At 37.4% G+C, this 27,552-nt stretch overlaps 1 protein-coding gene across 10 annotated transcripts in view; it reads left to right on the forward strand.

Moving 5' to 3' along the window:
* SKIC3 (SKI3 subunit of superkiller complex) overlaps window positions 1-16,231 on the forward strand; it is a 164,570-nt gene extending 148,339 nt beyond the window's left edge. For all 10 annotated transcript variants that reach the window (XM_057738973.1, XM_057738908.1, XM_057738936.1 and 7 more), the window contains 4 exons: window positions 5,028-5,180; window positions 11,717-11,847; window positions 13,567-13,690; window positions 15,422-16,231. In XM_057738973.1, coding sequence (XP_057594956.1) covers window positions 5,028-5,180; window positions 11,717-11,847; window positions 13,567-13,690; window positions 15,422-15,496 — 483 coding nt within the window. In that variant the 3' untranslated portion in view covers window positions 15,497-16,231. The remainder of the gene's footprint in view (window positions 1-5,027; window positions 5,181-11,716; window positions 11,848-13,566; window positions 13,691-15,421) is intronic.
* Window positions 16,232-27,552: the final 11,321 nt, after the last annotated feature.

The raw sequence follows: 27,552 nt of genomic DNA on the forward strand, positions 1-27,552 counted from the left end.
TACTACACAGCTTCAAAATTTTTTAAATTGTTGGTTACAAATGTTCTCCATTTAAAACAGTGTTGAAAATACTGTCTTTTACATGGGGTCGATGTAAGAGAGCTAAGTGTTACAAACATTTTATAATAAGATTACCATCATGGTGTTTAACTCTGTCTTTAGAGGGGATGTGTGTAGTTCTTCCTTAGCTACTTTACAGGTAACCTATATCCAAGATTTTAATGGGTTTTTAGTGCCTCTAGGAATAGTTCTTTCCAGGATTGATGCGTGAATCAATAGACTGTCTGCCCTTTTAGCTGGTTCTGCTTACCACAATGAAAAATACATAATGATCACTGTGTACTTTATTCTTACTGATAGTAAAATACAAAAAGCATGTAATTACCCAAATTGCTGTAGTTTTTTCTGTGCCCCGAGACAGTATCAGAGGGACTTTTTGATACAGGTTTTACAGAAGCTTATTTTACTACAGTTTGTTCTTCATTTGATCTTTTGTTATATCAACATTTTGATGTCCTGCTTAAAGATTATCTAATGGCATAAAATAGTTGGATTATGCAAGTTAAGCCTCTTTTTTACTCTAATCCTGCAAGAAATATGGTGCTTTTCCCCCTCTCAAAGTAAATTTGCTATGTGAGAGTTAAGATACTTTAATTCTAAGGTTAACTGGATATTGATGACCTCATGTTCTTTATCAAGGGGAAAAACACCTTGTCAAACTAAAAGGGAAAAAATTAAAGGATAAATTATACAGTAAGTAAAGCCTTAAGAGATAATCTATGTATTTTTTATACTATAATTCACAAAGAATAGAATGTAAAAACCTTTCACTCATTACATATGTATATAGCTTTTGAATCACTACGTATATCAAGATACAGAACATTTCCTTCAACCCAGCTGCCTCCTCCACGCCTTTCACTTTGTGATCTCCCCCTGTGTCCAAAAAAAGGGGGAACCACCGTTCTGACCTTTTCACTTCTATCTAATTTTGCCTGGTTTTGAACTTGCTGTAAATGGAGTATCCTTTTGTACCTGGTTACTTTCACTCAGCATCATGTCTGTGAAATTCATTTACAGTTTTCATGTGGCCATAGTTGTTTTTCACTTATTTTTATGAATATACTGTAAAATATCCCTTTTACTGTTGATGGACATTTGGATTATAGTTGACCCTTTAACATCATGGGTTTGAACTGCACGGGTCAACTTGTAAATGGGTATTTTTCAGTAGTCCATGGTTGGTTCAATCCTTGGAACCATGGATACGGAGGTTGACTGTAAGTTACATCTGTGTTGTTCAAGGGTCAGCTGTGTTTCCGGGTTTTGGCTATTATGATTAATACTGCTGTGTCCATCCTGGGCTATGCCTTTTGTTGGGTGATAGAATATGTGTATATTGACTTCAGTAGATCCTGTCAAATGGTTTTTTAAAATGGTTGTCCAACTTACGTTCCCACCAGCAAATTATGAGCATTCCAGTTGTTGATACTGCTAGATGGTGGTTATTGTTTTCCCTTTTCAGAGGGTATGTAGGCGTGGTAGTTTTAACTTGAATTTACCTGATGACAAATGCTGTTGAGCCACTTTTCACATGCATATCGGATCTTTGGATTTCCTCTTTTTAAAGTACCTTTTCTTTACTGTAGTTTTTCATGTGCTGTTTTCTTACCGAATTGTTGGAATTCATTATATTTTCTGGATACAGGCCATTTTTGGATATCTGTACTGCAAATATTTTCTCACATCTGCGCTTTGGCTTAACACTTTCTTAACTTTCTTAATGTTTTTTGATGAGTAGTTCTTAATCTTAAGAAGTCTAGTTTATCATTTTTTAATGGCTAATGCTTTATTGAAGTGTTCTATTTAAAAATTCTTTACTTACTCCAAGTTCATGAAGATATTTTTCTGTTTTTCTTTAGTGTTCAGTAACTTTTTCTTTTCAACAAATGCATTATATTGATTGATTGATTGCGTTGGGTCTTTATTACTGCACACAGGCTTTCTCTAGTTGCAGAGAGAGCACTTTGTGGTGTGTGGGCTTCTCACTGCAGTGGCTTCTCTTGTGGAGCATGGACTCTAGGCGCACGGGCTACAGCAGTTGTGGCGCACGGGCTTAGTTCCTCGGCAGCATGTGGGATCTTCCCGGACCAGAGATCGAATCTGTGTCCCCCTGCGTTGGCAGGCGGATTCTTAACCACTGTGGCACCAGGGAAGTCCCTGTTTTTCTTTAGAAACTGTTGTTTTTTACCTTTCACATGTAGGTCTGTGATCCATCCTGGATTAATTTTTGTGAGTGTTGCAGGGTCAAGGTCATTTTTTTCCATAATGGATATGTAATTGTACCATCCTTTGAAAAGACTATTATGTCCCCACTAAATTGTAGTGATGCTTTTGTCATAAATCAGGCAATAGGGTCTTTTAGGGCTCCCTGTTCTTTTCCTTCTTTTCCGTTGATCTATTTGTTTATTCTTGCTTATAGTTTTATGATTAGTTTTGATGTGTGGAGGTAATATTAAGACCTCCAACTTTTTTTGTTTTCCCTCAAGTTTGCCTCAGTCATTTTAGGTCTTTTGCATTTACATGTAAATTGTTAATTAACCTTACCCTCACTGCCAAACAGGAGCCCTACAGAGATCTTGATTGGAATTACATGATTCTATAGTTTAATTTGGGGAGAATTGACAGAGTATTACTATTGAATTTCTCTATCCATAAATGTGTTATATTCGTCATTATTTAAGCTCTGACTTTCAGCAGTATTTTAAAATTTTTCCCATAGAAGTCTTTTATGTTTTTGTGTTAAATTTGTTTCTGGGTAGTTGATTTTTGTTGTTGTTGTTGTTCCATTGCAAATGGTATTTTTTTTCTGTATGTTAGTGTCAAACATTTAAAAATAGAGTTGAGTTTTATATATTGACCTTCCAGCAACCTTGCTAAATTCACTTACTCTTTTGAAATAGTTTTGGGCTTTCTATATACACAGTTATGTCCTTTGCAAATAATGAAGTTTTACTTTTTCCTACTAATATTTTTATGTGAAATTTTTTTCTTGCCTTATTGTACTGTTTAGAGCCCTGAATACGTGTTAAGCAGAAGTGGTGATAAAGGCACATCCTTGTCTTATTCTCTACCTCAGACAGAAAGCATTTATAATTTCATAATTATAGTTTTTCTTTAGGTTTTTGTAGGTATTTATCAGATTCTAAAATGGCTGTCCAATTTATGTTTCAGATTAAAGAAATCCTTTTCTATTCTGAGTTTGTCAAGAGAGATTTGTTTATTATGAATGAGTGGATTTTGGGAGGCCATCTATAAGAATGCTTCTTTTTCTTTATTCTGTTAATGAAGTAGATTGCACTGATTTTCAAATATTAAACCAAACCTTTCATTCTTAGAAGAAACCCTACTTTGTTGTGATATATTATTCCTTTTATATATTGCTAGAGTCAATTTGTTAATATGTTTGTTTAGAATGTTTGTACCTATATTCATGAGAGAGATTGGCCTGTAATTTTTCATTCTTATAAGGTCCTTATTAGGTTTGGGTATGTATATTGTTATTCCCTTTTTCTTTATTCCCTGAAAGAGTTTGTGTAAGAGTGACATTTATTTGTTTACTGCTTGAAAGAATTCACCATTGAAGCCATTCAGGCCACGAATTTCCTTTATGGGAAAATTTGTGTCTTTTTAAATTACAAATTAAATTTCTTTAAAAGATATAGGACTTTTAAGGTTTCTTGTTTATTTAGCATTTGTGAGTTGCAAGGAGTTTGTTTAGTGCATCTCTATTTCAGATTTATCAGCATAAAGTTGTTTTGTAGTATCTGTACTGATTTTCCCTTTTTTGTTCTTATATTGGTTATTTTGTGTTTTCTAATTTTTTTTCTTGATAAAAATCAATTTTATTAACTTTTCAAAGAACCAACTTTTTGTTTTGGTTTTATTATACTTTTTTTTACATGTTATTTATTTCCTCTTGTTATTTACTTTCTTTGCATTTAGTTTTTTCCCCCAACTTCTTGGCATGGAAACTCATATTCATAGATTTTCCATCTTTCTCCAGTATAAGCACCTTACAAGATTTTATGTAGTGCTTTCATTTGAAAATTTGTCATTCATTTGAAAATGTTTTCTGATTCCCATCGGAAATTTTTCTTTGACTCATGTTTTTTCTGAAGCATGTTACAAGATTTCTAAAATGGGGGGGAGGGATTTTTTTAGTTATCTTTCTTTTCCTCATTTATAGTTTAGTTCCACTTAATCAGAATGTACTTTGTATGATTTCAGTTATTTGAAATGTATACAGACTTGCTTTATGACCCACCATAAGGTCAGATTTGATAAGTGCTGCATACATATTTGGAAAGAATGTGTATTTTGCAGTTATCGAGTATAGTCTTCTAAATATGTCATTTATGTCAAGCTGGTTAATTATGTTTAAATCTTCTAAATCCTTATTTTTTTGTCTGTTTCTTTTGTCATTGCTGAGATAGGTATGTTAAAATCTCCAACTTTGACTCTGAATATGTCTGTTTCTCCTTTCATTTCTATCTACTTTTGCTTCATAAATTCTGTGTGATTAGGTGTACAGAAATGTAGGAGTTTTATATCTTCCTGCTGAATGACTTTCATCACTATGAAGCAGCCCACTTTATCTATTAACATTTCTTGTCTTAAAGTCTAGTTTGTTTGATTTTAATACAGCTATGCAAACTTTTGGCTAGTATTTACATGATATATCTCTAATGTATAAAAAATCATATTGCATTTTGCTTTTGTTCCTGACTTGCCATCTTGGGAGACTTTTTTTAAGGCTTCAGATTAAATGTGGCTAGTAAGCTGTTGCTAATGGAATGGGCAAGGTGGCTACCCCTTTCTTGACCTGTGGTTTTTGTTTTGGAGGTACAAAAATTTATCAATAATTAAATTGAAAATTTAACTCCATCAAAGTTTATTGAATTTGTTGGAAGTAGACTGTGTACTAAACTAAAATCTTTTGGGTTCTTTCTCTTGCTGTTCCTCAGTGGCTGGCATACATATATCAGTCCCAAGGAATGATGGGCGCTGCAGAGATGTGTTATAGGAAGAGTCTACAAGTAGCATCCCAACAGGGCAGCTGGAGTGGGAAGCTCTCAAGCCTGTTGAGACTAGCCCTGCTTGCATTAGAAGTCTGCATGGTAAGATCATGTTATAATTATGATGTGAAAAATTGATTCTTTTGTTTTTGTTTAAGAAAAGAGCTTTTTACACAGTGATATTCCATAGAGTTCCTGTAGTTTTGTCACCTTCTAGTGTGGTCTCCTCATAGACTTTGTATTTGGGCTTTTGATAGACACAAGAGTAACATAACATAAACCCATAGACTCTAGCAGGACATTGTCAGTGTTTAGGGGGAAAACACAAAGACTGCAGTTTTAAAAGTTGAATTATGGCAGGATATACATTTTTGTTTCTTGGTGATTTAAGTTAGAATTAACCCAGCTACTCATCATATTTTTAAGAATATGTGTCTCTGAATACATTGTGTGTGTGTGTGTGCACGTGCATGTGTGCATGCTAATAAGCACTTAGAAAGATGCAAAAAGATGTCAAGGAGCTTAATGGCAGTTATTTTGGAGAATAATACTGGGGGTCTTTAAGGGATGGTGGAGGAGAATTTTTCATTTTATATCCTTTGATAGTGTTTGAATTTTCTAGCACATGCATGTTACTTCTGTAATTAAAAGATAAAAGGTCAAAAATTTCCTAGACAGACCTTAATTAACTCATGCTTTTGCCATAGTAGTCAATTGCCAATGTTATTTACTTGCTTTAACTAGACATTTTGACAAAGAAATGTAAGAATTAGGAAATTTATTCAGCTTTGGTGCTATTACTGTGGAGCACATTTCAGAGCTCGTTAGGTTGGGGCCATGTTTTGTTCATCTTTGCGTCTTTGCTTTACCGCCCTGCCTTATACGTAGGAGCTCCTCCACCGATGGTTTTAGACTGACTGGACAAAGAGTAATGGTAGTCAAATGTGAGGTGATTTGGCTGGAAAGAAATGGTGGCTAATGGTAATTGTAGACAACCCACCGTTTTGTTTGTCCCGTATTTATATTGAACAGAAGTCTTTTGTGGCACTGGTAAGTGGTGGACCATGGGAAGCCACTTGTAGCACCTATAAATGCTCTTGAATGTGTGAACTGGAGAAGTCAAATCCCTTTTAGTCTAACTTAGTATTCGTTAGTTAATAAATATTATTAGTTATGTGGTTTTTTTGTTTGTTTGTTCTTCATGGTGGGAAATTAAATCTGCCCTGAAGTAAAATTAAAATAGCAATAATAATAGCAAACATACAGAACACTTAGCCTTTGCTAGGTTCTTTATAGTGCTTCATACATATTAACTTCGTTAATATTCGTAAGAACCCTATTTTACAGATGGGGACATTAGCTTACAATTTAGTAATACCCGTGTTTACCTACCCCCATCTTCCCACCACTACTGCCACCACAAAGGTGTTTTCTCTAAGAGCCATGGTTCTGGTTCTACCAGTTACTACCTGTGAAAACTTCAGCCAGTTAAGCTGCCTAGAGCTCCCCTCGTCTTTTTTGGTAAGAGTGAAGGTAGTAATACCTACTTTGCCTAGGGTTGTTAGGAATATCGAATGAAGTAACATTTACAAATGCCTTTGTAAATTTTACTTTTTTTTTTTTTTAAGAACTTTTATTGAGATACAGTTAACAGACAATAAACAGCATATATTTAGAGTGTACAATTTGGTGTCCCAATCTCCCAATTCATTCCCCCCCCCAACCCTCCCCGCTTTCCCCACTTGGTGTCCATGTGTTTGTTCTCTACACCTGTGTCTCTATTTCTGCTTTGCATTTCCTCTTTCATAGTTGTTAGCATTTGCCTTATGTATTGAGGTGCTCCTATATTGGGTGCATATATATTTATAATTATCTCCTCTTCTTGGATGGATCCCTTGATCTTTATGTAATGTCCTTTCTTGACTCTTGTAACATTTTTTATTTTAAAGTCTATTTTATCTGATATGAGTATTGCTACTCCAGCTTTCTTTTGATTTTCATTTGCATGGAATATCTTTTTCCATCCCCTCACTTTCAGTCTGTATGTGTCCCTAGGTCTGAAGTGGGTCTCTTGTAGACAGCATATATATGGGTCTTGTTTTTGTATCCATTCAGCCAGTCTGTGTCTTCTGGTTGGTGCATTTAGTCCATTTACATTCAAGGTAATTGTCGATATGTATGTTCCTATTATCATTTTCTTAATTGTTTTGTTGTTGTTTCTGTAGGTCCTTTTCTTCTCTTATGTTTCCTGCTTAGAGAAGTTCCTTTAGCATTTGTTGTAGGGCTGGTTTGGTGGTGCTGAATTCTCTTAGCTGTTGCTTGTCTGTAATGCTTTTGATTTCTCTGTTGAATCTGAATGAGATCCTTGCTGGGTAGAGTATTCTTGGTTGTAGGTTCTTCCCTTTCATCACTTGAAATATATCATGCCACTCCCTTCTGGCTTGCAGAGTTTCTGCTGAGAAATCAGCTGTTACCCTTATGGGAGTTCCCTTGTATGTTATTTGTTGTTTTTCCCTTGTTGCTTTTAATAACATTTCTCTGTCTTTAATTTTTGTCAATTTGACTACTATATGTCTTGGCGTGTTTCTCCTTGGGTTTATCCTGCCTGCAACTCTCTGTGTTTCCTGGACTTGGGTAGCTATTTCCTTTCCCATGTTAGGGAAGTTTTCAACTATAATCTCTTCCAGTATTTTCTCAGGTCCTTTCTCTCTCTCGTCTCCTTCTGGGACCCCTATAATGCGAATGTTGGTGTGTTTAACATTGTCCCAGAGGTATCTTAGGCTGTCTTCAGTTCTTTTCATTTTTTCCTTATTCTTTTCTGCATCAGTGATTTTCACCATTCTGTCTTCCAGGTCACTCATTCGCCCTTCTGCCTCAGTTAATCTGCTATTGGTTCTTTCTAGTGTATTTTTCATTTCCGTTATTGTGTTGCATCTCTCTGTTTGTTTGCTCTTTACTTCTTCTAGGTTTTTGGTAAACTTTTCGATCTTTGCATCCAGTCTTTTTTCAAAGTCCTGGATCATCTTCACTATCATTCTGAATTCTTTTTCTGGAAGGGTGCCTATCTCCTCTTCATTTAGTTGTTTTTCTGAGGTTTTATCCTGTCCCTTCATCTGGTACAAAGTCCTCTGCTTTTTCATTTTCCCTATCTTTCTGTGGCTGTGGTTTTCAGTTCCACAAGACGAAATACTGCTGATACTGCTTGATACTGCTGTCTCGCCTTTGTAAATTTTAAAGCACCATCCACATCTAATTTGCTTGTTACAAGATTTGATACCCAGCAATTATTATAAGGAGATGTCATATTTTTCTGGTAAATAGCTGGCAGTGTGCAGAGGATGGGTGTATTAAAATTAGACTGTTTTAAGAGAGGCTATTGTATGTGTGGTAATATATGAATAGGCTATTAAACTGAAAGTTTCCGCTACGATATTAAGTATCAGATTCCAAGAGAGAGATCAGATCAAGATACAGATTTATGAAGTGGATAGAAGACTATAAGGAAGCTATAAAAGGATTAGAAGAATAGAGTTGGAGGATTGTGAGGAAATCTCTTTGGAGGAAGCCGTTGCCTCTCCTGTTGTCTCCCTGGCACATTTCTACACACAGGTGCCCACCAGGTGAGGAAGGGAGTGCTGCCAGAGAGAGGGTGGCTTTGATGTGTGACGTCTGAGGTCCTGGAGGCACATGTGTAGAAGCACACAGACGGGTATTTGACACACACCTCGGAAGCTGTGGTTCTCCACCTGCTTGGAAGAGAGTTGCTCGTGTTTAGAAAGTGACTGCATGCTTCGGAGAGAGAGTGGTCAGCAGTGGATGAATCCTAAAAGTGGGTAGGAGTGTATGCTTGGATACAAGGTCCTCTCCATCTTGTGAAAGAGAGCTGCTGCGGTGTGGGGTCGGCACTGCTCCTGGAGCTTGTCAGAGCCAGGCATGAGTGATGCCAGCTGAGATAGTGGGCTGGCATAGGAATTATCTTAGATCCTGACATGTAGAGCCACCAGAGGAGTGATGGGATCTCAGCAGAGAGGAAGCTAGAGGTTTCCAGACTGTCAGAGCATGTGAAGAGAGTAAGTGGAGTAGTTCATTCACCCAGGTCAGTGGAACTGTAGCTGAGCAGGGCTGCCTCGTGGGTGTGCATCGTACCCTGTGCACGTGCACAGGCCTCCACACGGGGCTTGATGCTCTGCAGTTGCCATCTTGAAATTCTTCATCGTTTTTTAACAAAGGGCCCTGCATGTTTTTTTGGTTTTGGTTTTGTGTTTTGCACTGAGCCCGACAGGTTACATAGCTGGTCTACCCACGAAGAGACTACCCACGAAATTGGGAGTCTCTGATAAAGCCGGGAAAGTCTGGATGAGAAAAAGATCTTTAAATATCTGTCAGGCCTAAAGAGCTAGACATTATCTTAGAATGGTACCAGTCAAACTTCTGATATTTCAGTTGAGGCCTGAAACTGCAATTAGTAAGAAAAGGTGGGAGTGTTGGGTGGAGAACAAGCTTGTGCTGTTGTCTGTGAGCATACCTTATCCGGGAGCTGAGGAGATGGAGTGGGGTGTAAATATTACCTTTGAATGAAGATTGAAGAATTGAAAAGAAGAGAACATTCTAATAGACTGTGTTTGTGAATGGATGTCAGTCTTGGGACCTACTGTAATTTACATCCTTATTATACGAGGAAAAGTCTCCCTCATATAATAAATTTTAAAAACATAATGGGAGACAAAAATAAGTGTATTTTAATCGCATTGTTTAGTATACCAGTTACATATAGAAACTATTATATAATAACATATGGGCTAACTACAGAATACTTTATATGAATTATTGGAATTTAAAGAGTGCATTATAAAAGCAACCAGTGAGAATTTTGTGTTATTGTTTTAAAAAATATATTAGGAATAATTTTATTAGTCTGGGTTTTGCGTTACATTCTTTGCCAGATGTACCCACGGTGCAATTGCTCCCATCTTTACGGAAGATACCTCATAACGTCTGGTCTCTATTTGCAAATTCATTATCCCTAAAGCTTCCTCTTCTGATGACACAAGTTACTAGTGCCTGTGCTGAACTCAGAGTTTATTACTCTAACATTTTAAAAAAATAATTTAGTGTTTGAAAGGGACTGTGTATTCACTCATTATATTGACTTTATTAAAATGTGTATTCTAGATACCTGTAATTATGAAATCTTGGTTACATTTGCGGTTTTAGTGAAAGATTTTAAATGCATTTTTCTTCTTACATAAGTCAGTAGAGTGTTCACCATTTTATTTTCAGTTACTGTTTTTTTTTTAAATGAATTTATTTATTTATTTATTATTGGCTGTGTTGGGTCTTTGTTGCTGCACACGGGCTTTCTCTAGTTGCGATGAGTGGGGGCTCCTCGTGGTGGCTTCTCTTGTTGCAGAGCATGGGCTCTAGGTGTGTGGGCTCCAGTAGTTGTGGCACACGGGCTCAATAGTTGTGGCTCACAGGCCTTAGAGTGCAGGCTCAGTAGTTGTGGAGCATGGGCTTAGTTGCTCCGAGGCATGTGGTATCTTCCTGGGGGAGGGATCGAACCCATGTCCTCTGCATTGGCAGGCAGATTCTTAACCACTATGCCACCTAGGAAGTCCCTCAGTTAATGTTTCTTAAGCAATACTTATCTATGCTATTTCTGAGTCAGTACATACTATAAAACACTAAAGTTTGCAATCTAAGTAATATATAGATGATTTCATAACATTTTCCCCATAAAGCGAAATTCTTAAAACATTTTTCAGAGTAGATGACTTTGATTTAATTTCTTTATCTCTGATCTGCTTTGCACCTTTTTCCTATATTGGGATTTTATTAACATATTTCATCTCAGTTTTTCTTCTCTCCTTAGATAATTTTTGAAATGTGGAACTTTATATTTATCACTACCAGTTAAAGAATCATGTTAAATTGAGTTTTGTATATTTGGTAGACTAGAGGCTTAGTAATTGATAGATTTCAGTCATCCATATAATTGAATAGTGCATTTTCTTTTAGCAAATGTTTTAGTGTTTTTAAAGTGATATCTTGGCTTCCCTGGTGGCGCAGTGGTTAAGAATCTGCCTGCCAATGTAGGGGACAGGGGTTCGAGCCCTGGTCCGGGAAGGTCCCATATGCCGCGGAGCAGCTAAGCCTGTGTGCCACAATTACTGAGCCTGTGCTCTAGAGCCCACGAGTCACAACTGTTGAGCCCATATGCCATAACTACTGAAGCCTGTGCACCTAGAACCCATGCTCTACAACAAGAGAAGCCACCGCAATGAGAAGCCTAAGCACTGCAATGGAGAGTAGCCCCTGATCGCTGCAACTAGAGAAAGCCCGTGTGCAGCAACAAAGACCCAATGCAGCTAAATAAATAAATAAATAAATTTATTTATTTATTAAAAAAAAAAAAGTGATATCTCCTTTTTGAAACCTTCCTTAATCCCTGTTAGCCTTGTTTTGTAGTTCCCTAAGGGCAGAAACCAGATCTTAATCATTTTGTAGAATTTTTCTCCCTGTAGCATTTGCATGGCAACTTGGACAAGTAGGCACTCAGCAAATAAGGGCTGATTGCATTTTTTAAAATAAACGTGTGAAATGTTTAATTATTTAATATTTGTCATTTATTGTTATAGGCTAATATTTCCAATCATCACTGGCCATCCTTGGTTCAAGAAGCTACAACTGAGGCCTTGAAACTTTGCTTTTGTCCACTGGCTGTCCTTATACAAGCTTTGTTACAATTCAACCGCAAAATGGGTGCAAGGTATGAAGAATCTTTGTTCATTTTTTTCATGAAAGTGTTTTTTCACTTTTAATCCTTTTTTGAAACAAAGGTTTAGAATTAGTTTAACAAACTTTGATGTTATTCATGTATATGTTTCTGCTTTGGAAAGGTCAATTCTAGTAACCCCATAGGGAGGAAAATAAAGTCTTACTTAAAAAAAAAAGTAATTTGGTACACAGATAGAGAATATGAGAGATTTGCATGACAGCATTTCAAGTGAAGAAGTCCTTGGAATTTTTGCTCTTCACTGTTTTAGGATGAGCCGACGATGTAAATATAGATTCTAGAAACAAACAAAACCCCAAAGGCTCAAGTTCAAGGCTAGATTGACATAAGTTCTTGCAAGGCAATAAGCTATGAAAAAAATAGTAAATATTGAAAAGGCAGAGATAGTATAAATAATGTGGTTTTTATATCTAGGAAATCCAGTAAGATTCACAGATTTAAATGTAAAAATTTTAGCAGTCTTTTTATTGGAAGTGGGGTGAGGTCAGAAATACGAAGAAAATTACTTAACGGTCATATGGATAAAAAAACAGGCACGAATACTTTTAAATTCTGAGAATGATATTTAGCTCTAATGGATGTCACACATAATACAAAGCAGTAAAACAGTGGTTTAGGAGCATACGTTACTGGAACAGAACAGGTATTGTAGACATAGAGCTTAACACATATAAATATGTGGCAAAGGTCCCATCAACACCACAGAATAGGAGTGAAGGAAGAGTTAAGACCTGTGACTAATTAGCATTCCAGTACCATTTACTGATATTTATTTATTTTTGCCACTTCTTATATGGCTAATTTCACCAAGAAGTTTTTTAGGCTATAATTTGAACTTCCTAATGAACTCTTTCAGCTGAAGCTCAGTATACATGACTTAGAGAGCCTTAACCTCCAACCTCCTGTAATCTCTGGTAGCACCACCCAAAATCAGCTCAAGTAAACGTACTTCCTAAGAAAAAGCATTGTGCTTTACTGTGTGATTCCTATGTAAAAGCGTCTTTAGGAGATGCTCTTTAGCTCCTGCTTCAAACCAATTGCTCCTTACAAAATCTTCCTGTTCAGCAGTTCTGAAGTTACCACAGTTTGTGTTGTTTCTACCCATACAGAAGTCTTTGGAGTCATAGATGTTGGTAAATTTGGAAAGAGAAAATTAGAACACAACTGTAAATCAGCCTGTTATTACATAGATTCACATATTGTACACGTTCTTAAAAACATATACTAAAAGCCTGACATTACACACTTCGCCTCTAGTGTAGATGTTAAACATTTCTTCTTGTTCCACTCTATATTATCTTTGTATTATTTATTTTCTGCCTACCTTTAAGAAGGATTAGAAGTAGAGCAGTCAGAAGTGCTCATGAAATAGGGGTCACTTTCCCATTTTATTTGGGAAGAGCCTTAATTTAGTTATTTGCAACATGAGAATAGTAACAACCTACCTTACAAGGTTGTGAATCTTAAATGTGACCATATGTGTGAAGCACTTGGCATACTACATAGCACGTGATAAATACTTAATAAATGTTAACCATTATTATTACCTTTTTTGTTACACAGATAAAAAATTCACGAAGTAATCAACACATCGTCTGCAAAAGAATGAGAAAGATAATGTGTGTGTGAGACTAGTATATGAAATATATTAATTCATATGCTTTGGACTAAAAGTAAATATCTTTTTCCCAGAGAGACACGGCGACTTTTGGAGAGAGTGGTGTATCAGCCTGGGTATCCCAAATCTATTGTTTCAACTGCACGTTGGTACCTTCTGAGACACTTACATGCCAAAAATGACTACGAGCTCATTGACGTAAGGCATTGATTTTATTAGAGATATTTCATCTTGGACCATTGTTGGGTGAGGGCCGAGGGTTGCTGTCTTGTGCGTTGTAGGTGTCTAACAGCATCCCTAACCACTCTAACCATTAAATGCCAGTAACACTGTCTGCCTCCCTCCACCCAGCTGATAACAACTGAAAATGTCTTGTAGACATTGGCAAATCATATCTGAGGTGTAGTCCCACCTGGTTGAGAACCACTGATTTAACCTGTAGGAAATACATTTTCCTGATGTGCTATGTAGCATAAGAAAAGATAGATGAAGTCTCTGGGTTCTGGTTGTAGTATTTCTTATGCCCATTGCAGTGGAAACAATTAGGTAGATAAGATAGGTTTAGAAGTAGCAGAATTTAATGGGATGTTCATGTTATCTTTGGAAAAATTATTTTACTTCCTATTGTCTTTTCTATAAAATGCATATGACAGTTTCTGCTCCACTTCTCATGGGACGGCTCTGGTTTCTAAATATATAAACATATACAGTTGACGCTTGAAGAATGCAAGTTTAAATAAATGGTGTGGGTCCCCTTACACTCAGATTTTTTTTCAGTAGTAAATACTATGGTACTACACGATCCTTGATTGGTTGAATCCACGGATACCAAGGAACTGCCTATACCGGTGGCTGACTATAAATTATATGTGGATTTTTGAGCATATAGGGGGTCTTCATCTGTAATTGCATGTTGTTCAAGAGTCAGCTGTGTGTGTGTGTATTCTTTTTAAAAAGGTAGAGTATGTAAGCATGTATTGGGTTAAAATTCTTATAACTTCAGCCAGTGGTTTTAAAAACACAGTGAAAATTAATGAGAAGCTTTTTTTTTTTAACACCCACAGCCTTGAGAGATGGAGATAAGTGTCTCCCTCCAGAGCGAAGGGCAGGCATGTTTACTGCCAATTATAAAAGATTCAAGTCCCCAGGGCTCCTAGGCTTAAACCTAGGGTTCCCCTCTTGTCATGTAACCCACTGTATATGTGTATACATCCATGTCACCCCTGTGAGACTTAGACGGTGAGGGGAACAGATGCAGATATGTTCATAACCGTGTCGTTTGCTACACCATGAATGATAAAGACATTTGACCCTGACCCAGGTGTCCCATGTCATCTGGTAACATTCCTGAAACTGGGGCAGGCTAATTTGTTAGCTTGTAAATAGAGCAACATCTCAGACCCTTCAAAGTGTTTGAAAATGAACAACCAAAAAATGTTTTAGTAATCAAATGAGCAACTGAAATTAAAGCTTCTAGTTTGTAGAATTGTTGAAAATTACGGAAAGGTTCTTAATAGAGCTTAGAACATCAAGCCTTGATCTTAAGTTGTGGTTTTAAAGGAGAGCAATGTCATTTGGACAAGTCTATGCATAAAATGGTCTTCTGGGGTAAGGGTTTAGAAGGGACAGTATTGTAAGCAAAGCCGCCAGACAAAACCTTTAACGTTATGCAGTGCTGGCAGTGGTAGCAATCAAAATGTTGACATCTATACTATTGAGCATTTGAATAAATTGTGCTTACCTCTGATGTTAGCTTTGGTTGAACAGTTTATTTCAGCAAAACTGACAGAAAGATTGCACATAGTCACTTTTTCTTGTGTAGTTTGATATTGCCTGCAGCCCTTTGGCTTATTTGGCTTCTATGAATCTAAATATAGGTTTTGTTAATAAAGAAAATACTAACATAGTCCTGTATGCAATTTTCCACAGGTGCTGGTGAACAATGCCAAAACTCACGGAGACACAAGAGCATTGGAACTGAATCAGAAATTGTCCTCACAATAACAATGCTTTATCTTATAGTAAGCAAGCCAAGAAAAAGCTATTAGAGATAATGAAACAGAGAATCAAGACTTTTCCCCAAAGCAGCATTTAAAAAAACTATAGTTATAATCATCCATTCCTTTTTTTAATCTTAAAACATTTAAGTTCTTAAGCTAGGGATTTAATTTTCCATAAACTTATCTTAATATAACTTTAATTTGAGACGTCTATAATGAAAGAAAAAACCATGACTCCCTTAGTTGTTCGTTAGTTATTTGTAAATCATTAGTTTCTCTGTCTTGCATGGTGCACAATAGGACTTTTTTTTGTAATCCCTTACACTAAAGCATTAATAGCCATTTGCTAAATAATATGCAAAAGCAGATTAGCACAATGCAGAATTTTATTTGTTAAACAACAAATTTAAAGATTTAATTATTTCTGTGAATTCTAGAGTTCAGCAGACCAACTCATCTAAAATCCAGATAATCTTATAATGTTTTACTAGTGGTTCATCTTGGATTCTGTTGTTGAAGAAGCATAATATAAATGTTAGGTGAGTCTTAGACTGCTAATGGATATGTTTATATATTTCAAAACACTCATGTAAGGCTGCATTTAAGAAATTAATGAAAAAATTTGGAAAATAATGCTGACAATATTTAACCGATCATGCAAGTCCTTCAATTATGATGAAAAGATGAACTTTCTTAAATAAAAAAAAAAAAAAAAAATAGTGTCTTGTTTTCTTTACAGTATCAATATTAGATATAATTTCAGAATTTCAAATTTTAAAACTTGAAAGTACATTTTCCTATTTTGTTTTATTTTTTCAAAGAGTGCTTTATATTAATTTGAAGAAACCGTGTGTCACTTACTTTGGATTTGTGGTTTTAAAATGTTTCAGATATTTACATATTTATTGTATGAAAATGAGTGGTATAATTTATGCATGTGGTTTTTCTAAACCAGCAGCTTCACAGTGTTACTTTGTGAGATAATACAAGTTGATAATATTCTGTAATTAAATTTTACTCCACAGGTTAATCTATTGAACTAACTGTTAAGTGGTGAATCCCTACTTTTGGCTGAGTATTATCATCGTTGAGACCTATTCAGTCTGAGTCTTTAAGGATGAGGGCTAGGACTCTGCATTTTAAAGGCGGGCCTGAGAAATTCTATTGTTGGGCCATTCAGATTTGTGAACCACTGGATTAATCCAGTGATGATCCTGCCCTTTACTTCTTTCTTTAATAAGATCAAGCTCTTGCCATTCTCTGCCCATTTCTTGCTGTCCTCACAACTATCGAACTGTTTCAGTGGACGGTATCCTTCTGCTTACAAGTTTGGAGTCAGTTCTTGCTCTCCATTTGCTTTCTGGGCTGTCACTTGCTTCACAAAGTCACTTTCACCTACAGTGTGAACTTGGCTAGCCTTTGCTCCAAGCCTATAACCAAGGAATAACCTTTGGACTCCATTGCCTAGTTCTGGCCTCCAGGAGCCTCAGACCCAGATTTTCTAGAAACGAAGATTGGAGAATACCTTAGTTAATACTATCTCAGGTAATTCTTTTTTTGCATAGATGTACATGTATCCTCTCTTTTGTTTGTTGCTTCTCTTCAAATTGCTCACAGTTATGGTGAGCCTCAATCATTTCTAACCGTATAATTTATGCAGAGCCGACTTTGTGCCAGACGTGTGCTAATAAGTGTTTTCAGCATTGTCATTTACTCCCAGTTCATAAAGGAGAGTGGTGCTAAATAGCGTGCTTAAAGCAGAGAAAATCTGAGGTGAATCAGTGTTACCAGATTCTAAGGACTTTAAAAGCAGCTGAAATTGTTCAGAGTTTATATGTAAGTTTAATTAGATTACATTAAAAATTATTTCCTGATGTATATTTAGCATTCGTATTATTTCATTATTTTCATTATTTCTTTGAGAATTGTAGTGCATTTTCTGTGAGTTTTTGTTTATTATTTGGCTATTATTGATTAATTAGATGTTTATAGGCTGACTTGGCATTTGATAGTCATTTCCTGTAGGAAAAATACATTTTAGCTTATGAGTAAACTTTTGGAGCACAGTCCGTTTGGGATCACTTGTCATATTTCTTAAAGTGTCCCTTGTATTAATTTCTGGTCAGGATTTAAAAAACAACCTTAAAGTGCTATCCTCTTTTTCACTTTACAAAATGAGTTGACAAACTGTCTTTAATCTGGGACTCTGCACAAAACAGGATTGGATAGAAATACTCAGGTTGTACATTAAAGGAATTAAAAGATGTGGCTATTTACACCAGTATGAAACATTAGGTAAATATTTAATGTTAAATAATATATGAATATAAAAAGATACATATTTGGTTGCTCCAGAGAAAATTTGATATCCACTTTGGGGAAATTTTATAGGAGGACAAAAATGAATATATTTTATGTATGAGTCAGTGTGTCTTGCAGATTCATGTCAGTTTTTGTGCTTAAAAAATGTGGAAACTTTGTTTTGGAAAAGTTGACCCTTGTCTCGGAACAGGTCTTGCTTTTTCCCACTTTAGTTTTAATGGGTAGAAAACTTCTCAGGCTCTCATACTGCTTGTTATAAGGCATAGCACTCAGCTGCTGGTTATAAACTGACCTTCAATTTGCAGGAGAGGTTTTTCTTTTGCCTTTGTTTTTGTATGTTAGAAAGATACATTTGTATATCAGGTATAGGTACAGTGATCTTTCCTTGTATATGTGTATATATGTTTATTTTAAGACTTTTTATACAAATAAAGTAAAAAGTCAAAAAATTCCCTTATTTAGAGTATATACATCATTTTTGGTTTAGAAAATATAGTCACTTAAGATCTATTGCACCTAAAGACTACTCTAGCTGTCCCCGTGCTATCTAATAATGGGTTTTTCCTTTCTTTGACTGATTAGGGACTTTTTTGAATAGCAATATGTATTTTAAATTCTGATGTAACTAAATACCTTACACAACTATAATTTTTTTATAAATGCTAAATTATCTTTAGATCTCACGATGTTTTGAAGTAAGAAATTTAAGAATAGTATCGCTTTAACAGTGTTATGAAATGTTTGAAATATGTTTTTTTTGTATTTTGATCTTCGAATTGAAATACCTTTTTGTTTTAGTGAAGGGAAATGATGCCAGGAGAGGGATAATTAAAATTGGAGTATCCATTGAGAAAAGCATTGGGTTACATATAACATCACTGGACTGTTGAAATAATTTGTATGTCACGATCTTGCATGAATTTGAATCAGTACAGAAGTTCATTTGGGCTTCATGCTTTACCACATACTTTCCCTGCATATAATACCTATGTTAAAAGCATATTCAAGTTATATTTTTTCTGGAGAGAAGATGGGTAATGAAAAAAAATGCTTGTCTTGTTATTTCTGCTTGTGGCAGGCAGAATAATGGTCCACTAAGGTGTCCATGCCCCAAACAATCCCTGAAATTTGTGACTACGTGGCAAAAGGGACTATGCAGATGTGATTAAGTGTTTGGACCTCGAGATGGGGAGATTATCCTGGATTATCTGGGTAAACCCAGTTTAATCATAAGAGTTCTTAAAGGTAGAGCGCCTGTCAGAGAGAGAAATGTGACAACGGGAGGTCAGAGAGATTCAACACTGCTGGCTGTGAAGATGGAGGAAGGGGGCCACCAACCGTGTTAATCAGTGCAGCCTCTAGAAACTGGAGAAAACAAGAAACTTTCTCCTGGGGAGTTCCCAGAAAGGAATGCAGCCCTGCTGGAACTTTGTAGCCTGGTGAGACCCATGTTGGACTTCTGACTCAACTGTAAGATGATAAATGTATGTTGTTTTTAAGCCTCTGAGTTTGTGGTCATGTGTTAGGGCAGCAGTAGAAAATTACTACATTGCTCATTGTGCAAACTGTTAAAATGACTGCACATACCTTTGACTTTGAATTTCACCAGATAACTCAAACTGAGGATCATCATCTAAATTGTTGCCCAAAAAGGAGTCATCATATAATGATAATGAGTTATTGAAAATGGTTACTGTGAAAATATACGTGTCAAAAGTATTTGACTCTTAGGAATATGTGGCCGTTGATTTCTGTAGTAGCATCTGAACTATTCCCACTCAACCTTCTACCTACATCACAGCATCTCCAACTTAGCTGATTAAGTATTATGCTTCTCTCTAATTCTCTTTAAAAGAGACTGCACTGGATTATATTCTCAAAACCTAAGTGAGTTTCAGTTTTGAATGGGGATGTGACTGGATAAGTCTTATCTCTTGGCCTTTAGTTTTTAATGTGAATGTAAGATCAGGGCCTTGAGCTAGATTTCTAATGGAAGCATTCTATTGTAAGCCCACCAAACTTTTTCAAGTCCAAAATGAGCTAAAGCAAAACACTGAAATAAACGGCTTGGTGCAGCACCTGCAAAGCAGCAACTCTGGTTTTCAGTGAACAGCTGGGCTGTCCCTTACCTTCCCTCCCACCACCCCCCCCCCCCACCATTGGTGCGTATAAAATTTCTTAGGGTAGAACCTCCTTTCAAAGAGACCTCACTGTAGAAAGGTGGGTAATCAGTTCTAGGTACTAAGACCTTAAGAAAAGTAGACCTGCACTTTGAGAATAATGGAAGCCAGCTTCTATGAATAAGTGAATGGTATTACGTGTAACTGCTAAATGCGAAATAGGTTATATACTTCATTCAGAAGGACCACCCATTTAGTAGGATATGCACGTTGTTGGATTACCTGACTTCCAGATGGCTTAAATAACTGGAGTTTCTAAGACTTTGCCTTTTTAATGTCATTTCCATCCCTTTGAGCATATAAAGTATGGTTATTGCTTAATCTCTTTGGAGAAAAAATGCTGCAAAGTTTAGTATCAGGTGATCAGGAGTTATTTTGGAAAACCACCATATTCTAGTTTAAAAGTTCTAATCTTAATTGTTCTGTCCAATTTAATACTCAAGAAAGGGAAAATAGTATACAAAAAAAAGAGAAAATAGTATACAAATAGTTTCTATGTGAAGAATATTTGCTGGCTTCAGAAGTTTGGAAATTAGCCTGGAAAGAAGTCAGGTGGTATGGAAAAAAGACAACTGCAGGTTCTATCTTGGCAGACTGAGTTACGTGAGGGGTTTTTTGTTTTTGTTTTGTTGCCCGTGTGCATTCCTGGCAGTGTTAATTTCTCTTATGTTTGAGACATAAGTGTCTCTGGGCATAAGAGAAGAGCCAAATGGAACAGAAGTTTGTGTGGAAAAAAGGAGATTTGAGAGAATAAGCACTGCTGAGAAGGCAAATTTATATTGTCATAAGCAGCTTCAATAAGGTAGAAATAAATATATTTCGAAATTGCCTGATGTCAGCCCTATAGTGCCTCAGAACAAGTGTTCGGTATATGGTTGGATGGCTTTCTGTCAAAGAACTGGGTTCACAGTAATTTATTAACTCACCCAAATTTAGGCAATGGTGAATACCTATGAACATTGGGAAATACATAGGCAGCAGTAAGCTTTTATGCACTTCAAGTAGCGTCTAAGAAAGCCCAAGTAAGATATAGCATTGCAGAGGATCTGGTACTGTACCAATTGCTTCAGCAGAGGAGCTTTTTATGCTTATGAGGTAGTAGTCTGTACTGCCCTGGGCCTCGGCAGTCAGGGACTTACAGGCAGGAGTAGAGAGAATGCCTGCTATGTTTCAAGCTCTTTACACTGTCACCTCATTTTATTCTCACATAATTTTTTTTTTACAGTAGATATTATCCTCGTTTTACAGAGAGAGAGAGCACAGGCGAGCTCAGATTCACTCTAAATTGTCTATGTTCTTAGGCAAACAGTATGTGGCCCCCAAGATCGTTTCCAATATTATTGTCAAATTTTGTTAATAATTACTGCCACCTCAAAGAAATGTAAATGAGTCAAGGTGTGTGTCATTGTGACTGACTCAGTTATCCTTCCAAGGTGTATTCTGATGCTACCATTTACCTGGTACCACTATCTGAATTCTAGGAAGAACCTTAGGAGGAAGGGAACCTCTTCCAAAGGACTAACTTTGTAAATTAATTTTTTCTCCAGCTTTACATGCAAATTTAAACTTATGCAGTGATAAGGAATCCTCCACCCTTGTTAGATTTGAACTTGATAAAAACTGAGGCCAGTAGTGAGCTAATTGTTTCAGTTAATCTTTGATAACATCACAAGTGCCAGACCTTGGTTTTCTAACCTCTCTTCTAACCTCTTTTTCTAACCTCTCATCCAACAGCTTTCTTTTGGCCCTCCTGTGTCTTAGGTACCTAGCACTTTTTGGCTTTGAAAAATCTTGCTCACCATAGTTAGCAGTCAATCCTTGCAGAGCAGATATCCACAAAAGCACATGGGTGGGTATTTGTTCTTTCTGAGGATTATTTTGTTGCTGTTGTGAATTCGTAAAAGCCTTTAAGTAATAAGCAATGGAATTTAGGTGTAAAGACTAGGTAGGCTCCTTGGTTTATGAGTGGCTTTGGGTTGCAGGAGGTTTATCCAGCACCATTCCCTTGCTTCCGTGTAGGCCCTGCGCGCTTGAAGTCCATCCCTGAGTGTTTCCCTTGTGAATGTAGTACATAACTTTTGGGGAGAAGCATCTGGTAGTTGGATACTAATGAATTTGACTTGGCATAATAGCTCTTGGGTTTGCTCTTGGTGGCCAGAGCTTATGGAAGAAGTATGCTTCACTGCGCACTGGCACCAGCACCTTGCCTGCCTCCAGTCCGTGTCCATAATGTTTCTGTAGCTGTCAGCCTCCCTCCCCAGAGACAGTAAGAAGCGCTTTTAAAATAGAGGAATACGTCCTCATTATCCTTTTGTCCCAGGAGAAGTCTATATTTTGTACTTCTTACTGCTCTGGTCAATTGCTAGGTTTATTGCAAGCCAATATACATAGTACAAAGACCTTTTGAACAACACTGATTTGATTCAGAGTTGCATAAAAGAGTGCCATGGAACTTACTTTTTTTCCATAACGATCAAAAGCTCTTTTTATTATTATTAATCAGTACCATTTATCAAGTACAATACCTGTAATGGATCAGACACTGCATTAGCTGGTCTGCGTATATTTAGAGAAACAATATAGCAGAATGTTTAAAAGCAAATTCTTTGTACTGATGAGTTCAAATTCTGGCTCCACTTCGTACCGGCAGCACTTTACATTATGCGTAGCACTTCATACTTACATGCATTACCTAATCTCTCCGTGCCTTAGCAACAGGTATCTGGAGGATTAAATGAGTTAGTTCATCCAGGTAACGTGCTTAGAGCAGTCTCTAATACCTGGTAATAGCTTAATACATGTTTTTCTAATTCTTTGTGGTGTTATTCCCATTTTAAGATAAGTGAACTAAGACTCCAAAGTTAGAGAACATATCCAAAGTTGCGCATATAGTGATTGGTGGTTCTGGCTTTAAACTCAGATCTGTCAGACCTCAAGATCTCTCCAGACTTCTCAGTGTAGAAGTTAGGATTTTTTTTTCCCTCTGTTTTCTCAGTTTTTGTCTCTGGGGATTGTAATAGAGGGCCTGGTTTATGACATCCTGCTGAGTACATCAATCGTTTTTTACTCACATCACACGTGTAAATGTCTTCTGGAAATGAAGTAGGAAAATTCTACCAAGGAACATGGGCTTATGGAAGTTTAGTCTGTGGAGTTAGAAAATTTCATGACTGTATAATAAAGAGAAGACCTTAAACAGCAAACCTTTACCACAAATGTGTGTGACTGGAATCTCCTGAAGAGGGAGATGCCAAGCTGGGTAGGGGCCAAAATAGCCTAATGTTTTTTTCCTGGTGATAATCCTGCCTCTGTCTGGGAGGGCCCACCATCCTCTCTGCGTCTGAGAAGATGCAGCACAGTTATTTTATATGGAAGGGCAGTCAGGAAAGAATTTATGACCTTTCTCTATTGAGTTGTGTAATACACCCAACTTTCAAGTTTATGTTATAGGACAGCGGCCTCTTTGACAGGCAGAGAGCTAACCTCAGTCTTAAAGCACTACTGGTAGAACTCCAAGTTGATGGTTTACACCATGAGGCAGCAGGAACTCCCAGGGAAGATTGAAACCCTCAAACTATGATACTTCCTCTCCTACTTTACTGCTGTCTCCATATACTCACCAAGATTCCTCGTCTGCCTGTTCCTTAGGTGTTGGTGTCATCAGGTTCTTCCCTGGTCTGTGTGTCTCACTGTAATTTTCGTGTCTCACACACCCACCCCTCCCAAGTCTAGGCAGTCTCTTCCTTTCTCACTCATAAGTCCCCTAACATTTCTGTGCTAAATCTTCAGTTCAGCTCTTTGTCTCACATTCCAGGTCCTTGTGTCTCACTAATCACAGGACGCTCCATTTGGACAGCCCATCAGTATCTTCAAATCAGTTAGTTTAAAACTGACATCATTATCCTCTGTCTCCCACGTTATCTCCCTCCTGTCCCATCCAAATTCGTTTCTCCACTATGCCTGTAATCTATTCTCTACATTACAGCCAGAGGGATTTCTCTAAAATGCAAGTCGAGTAATTTCACTCTCCTATTCAGAATCCTTCAAAGGCTACTCTGGGCCCTGAAGATAAGGCACAAGTTCCTCAACATGGGTTAATATGGCCCTTTGTGACCAGACACCCTACTCCTCTAACTTCTCCAGTTTTCTCCTTTCCTGCTCACTCCCCCACTCTCCCTCCCCCATCTCCCACCACACACACTTTAGGTTCTGACCGCATTGAACTTCTTCGGTTACTGGCATGGGCCCCATACTTTTGGCCTCCAGGCCTTTGCTTAGGCTGCACCATCTGCCTGAGCTCCCACCTCTACCAGTCAAGCCCCTTCCCCTCAGCTATCATCTGTTTATACTTTAGAGGTCTCAATTTAGATCTCCCTTCTTCTGAAAGACCCCTGTTCCTAATGCCCCATGTGTATGCTCAGTGCCTCTCCCACGTGCTCCCATCACATTCTTTACTTGTCCAGGTATTTGCAAGTTTGATTGTTGGTCTTTTGCACTAGATTATAAGTCCCCTAAGGGCAGGGTCCATGTGTATTTTGTTCTGTATTGCAGTGGTCCCCAACCTTTTTGGCACCAGGGACCGGTTTCACGGCAGACAATTTTTCCACGGACCGGGGTGAAAGGTGGGGTGGGGATGCTTCAGGTGGTGATGTGAGCCATGGAGAGGTAGGTGAAGCTTTGCTTGCTTGCCTGCTGCTCACCTCCCGGTGTGCCACCCGGTTCCTAATAGGCTGCAGACCGATACTGGTCCGAGGCCCGGGGACTTGGGGAGCCCTGCTGTATTGTATCCCCAGTGCCTAGCACATGAATGAATGAAGGCTTTGAAAATATAAAAGTTAATATCTCACAAAAGCTTGGAGACCCCATTTATAAGGTAAAAACATGTACATTATAGACCAAGTTTTTCCTTCTTGGTGTTTTTGGATGCTACTTGCTGATATTATTGGTCTCCCATAGAAGGGAAACGATGTTTGGTAACTTTCTGCAGAAAAGGGGAGAGCTGGTGGTGTCCAGAGCACTCTGGGGATGCTATTTCTTTGACCTTGACCCTTATTGCTGTCCTGGCTCTCAGGTGGTGGGCATATCCACCTCGCAGTGGGGCTGAGAAGGAGGTTACCTGGGTAACAGAAGGTGAGGGATTTGTCCTTCATCTTCAATAGGGAAGCAAAATACTTTGAACATGCTCAGATTTTCTCCTGTGTTTGTGGGGAGAGAAGTCTGACATTTCCCAGAGGATGAAGTGTTGGTGTTTGGCAAAGAACAAAACGCCATGTACCTGAGCTTCTCCAGAGGGATTGTTCATTTTTGTCATCTTTTTGGATCTGTGGCAGAATAAATGCAAAAGGAGGGAAACCCAGTGTTCTGCTGGTCCCCCTAGCAGAGGTGAATTTATTGTGAAATGACGGCTCTTGAGCGACAGGGCCCCTCACTTATGTGAGCTTTACCAATGTGTTTATAAGATTGTTGTAAAATTTGTATTTTAACTAGAATAAGTCCATTGATTAAGACCACTCTTTCCACCCCCACTTCTGCTGATGTCAGTTGCCCTTGGAGTGGCTGTGGACATCTTTGGATCCAGCTAAAGTGAAGTGGAGTTGGGGATACATTTGAGTTCCAGGGTTATATGTATGTTGTTCACAGTCACTTCTGTTTGGAGTTAAGTTGCTGCTGTCCTAAGATAGCAAAGGCTTCCAGGAATATTCCTACAGACTACCATGGCTACTCATCAGGACAGGACATCAACAACAAATTATAACTGTACAGGCTTTAGGCCCAACAAATGTGTATCCATCTTCTCACTAGGCATAGTTCTCAGGCCATCTAGAGTCTGCAAACCTCCGAACACCCCAACTTGGGATCCTGAGCAAGAGAATTCTAGCAGAGGATCCTTTGAGCCCCTACTTGCTTGCCTTACATTCAGTTCTACATGGTTCTACCCTGTCAGCACCAATACAAAAGACCCATTCTGGGAAAGCTTTTGGCTTGATCTTGCGCTATTATTTGAATTACAAGTTAGAGCACTTTTGCTTACAAGGGAAAAACTGAATCAACTTTTTTTTTTCCTATTTGCTGTATATTGTCACTGCTTCTGTTGCTGAATGTGTAGAATAAAGTGTGGGTCTGAGTGAGATGACTTGGCTCTTGATCTGTGTGAATTTCTAATTTAACCCTTAGTTACTCTTTGCGCTCCGTAGTGTGTTTGTTGTTGTGGTTGTTTTTTTAAAACATATTTTTACTGGAAACAGATATATTGTAATAATGTGAAAGCATTAATAATTGCTTAATGTAGAAAACAAAATTCTTCATAATTCAGTCACTGTTAGTCTACTGTAAATTCTTTTTTTTTTTTAGCATACTGTAGTATGTGTATTTTAACTTATTTTAAAATATTTTTTGACAAAGGTGGGATCACATCCGTATAGCTTTGCAACTTGATTTATTTACCTACCAGTGTATCTTGGATATCTTTCTGTGTTCTTTTTTTTAAGGGTTGGATAGCATTTGTTATTGATATCATTAATTTCATCAGTCAGTTCCTTTTAATTGGGTAGTTTTCAGTTTTTTTTGTTTTTCTTTTTTTTTACTACAAGAAATGGTGCTATAATGAGCATACTTGTTCATATATCTTTCCACATTTTGGAAGGTTTTTTTCCCCCTCCTGTAATATAAATTTCTAGCAGTAGAATTCCAGGGTCAAAGGTTACATACATTTTAAAATGTTAATAGATGTTTCCAAATTGCCCTTTAAATTATTGTACCAATTTGTAGACTCCCCAATAATGTAAGAGAGTACACATTTTTCTACATAGTGTATGATATTGTTGCAGAAAAGAACTGATCCCACTAGAAACCAAGCACAACACTCAGAGAGTTGGAGAACTCAGGTTTATTGAGCCGGCGGACCCAGACGAGCTAACGCTCCAAAATTCTGGGGGCCCCGTTTCAGGGGAGTCTTCTCCTTACATAGGTTAAAACATACAGCTATAATTGCTACAAACTGATTGGCTACAAATTACTATAGGTCAGGGGCCGTTACATAGCGCGGGAGTTGCCATGGGTTATGCACATAGTAGGGGGTCCTAATAGCAACTTGTAGGAGCCGGACATTCCATTCCTATCAGGACTAAGGTCACAATTTGCATTCTCACATTGGTTGCTGGTTGAAGTTAATGGTCACTTAACAAGTCTATGTGCAAAGGGTCTCAAACAAAGGCTTGGGGGGGGGGGTGCCTGAGAGCAAGACAGTCTTCCCTTATCTGATTACTCTTACTAATTCATTTTACTGTTTAACTGAGAGTGGCGAGCAGGCCTTTGCAAGATAGAGGAGAGTAAACAATTACAAGCATGGAAGTTTCACTTTCCTCATCAATATGAATAGTTTGTTTTTATTTTTCATGATTTTACCAGCCAGTACCAGGCTCTCCATTTAACATTTGTATCTACAAAAGTTAGAAATATTTTAATTTTATGGGAGACTAATTAGTATTTTTTTAAACTTTTTTAAAAATTGTTTTCCTTTTTGCTCTTTTTTTAAATTTATTTAAATATTTATGGGCTG

The sequence above is a fragment of the Hippopotamus amphibius genome, chromosome 1 (genome assembly GCF_030028045.1).
Source record: "Hippopotamus amphibius kiboko isolate mHipAmp2 chromosome 1, mHipAmp2.hap2, whole genome shotgun sequence".
NCBI lineage: Eukaryota > Metazoa > Chordata > Mammalia > Artiodactyla > Hippopotamidae > Hippopotamus > Hippopotamus amphibius.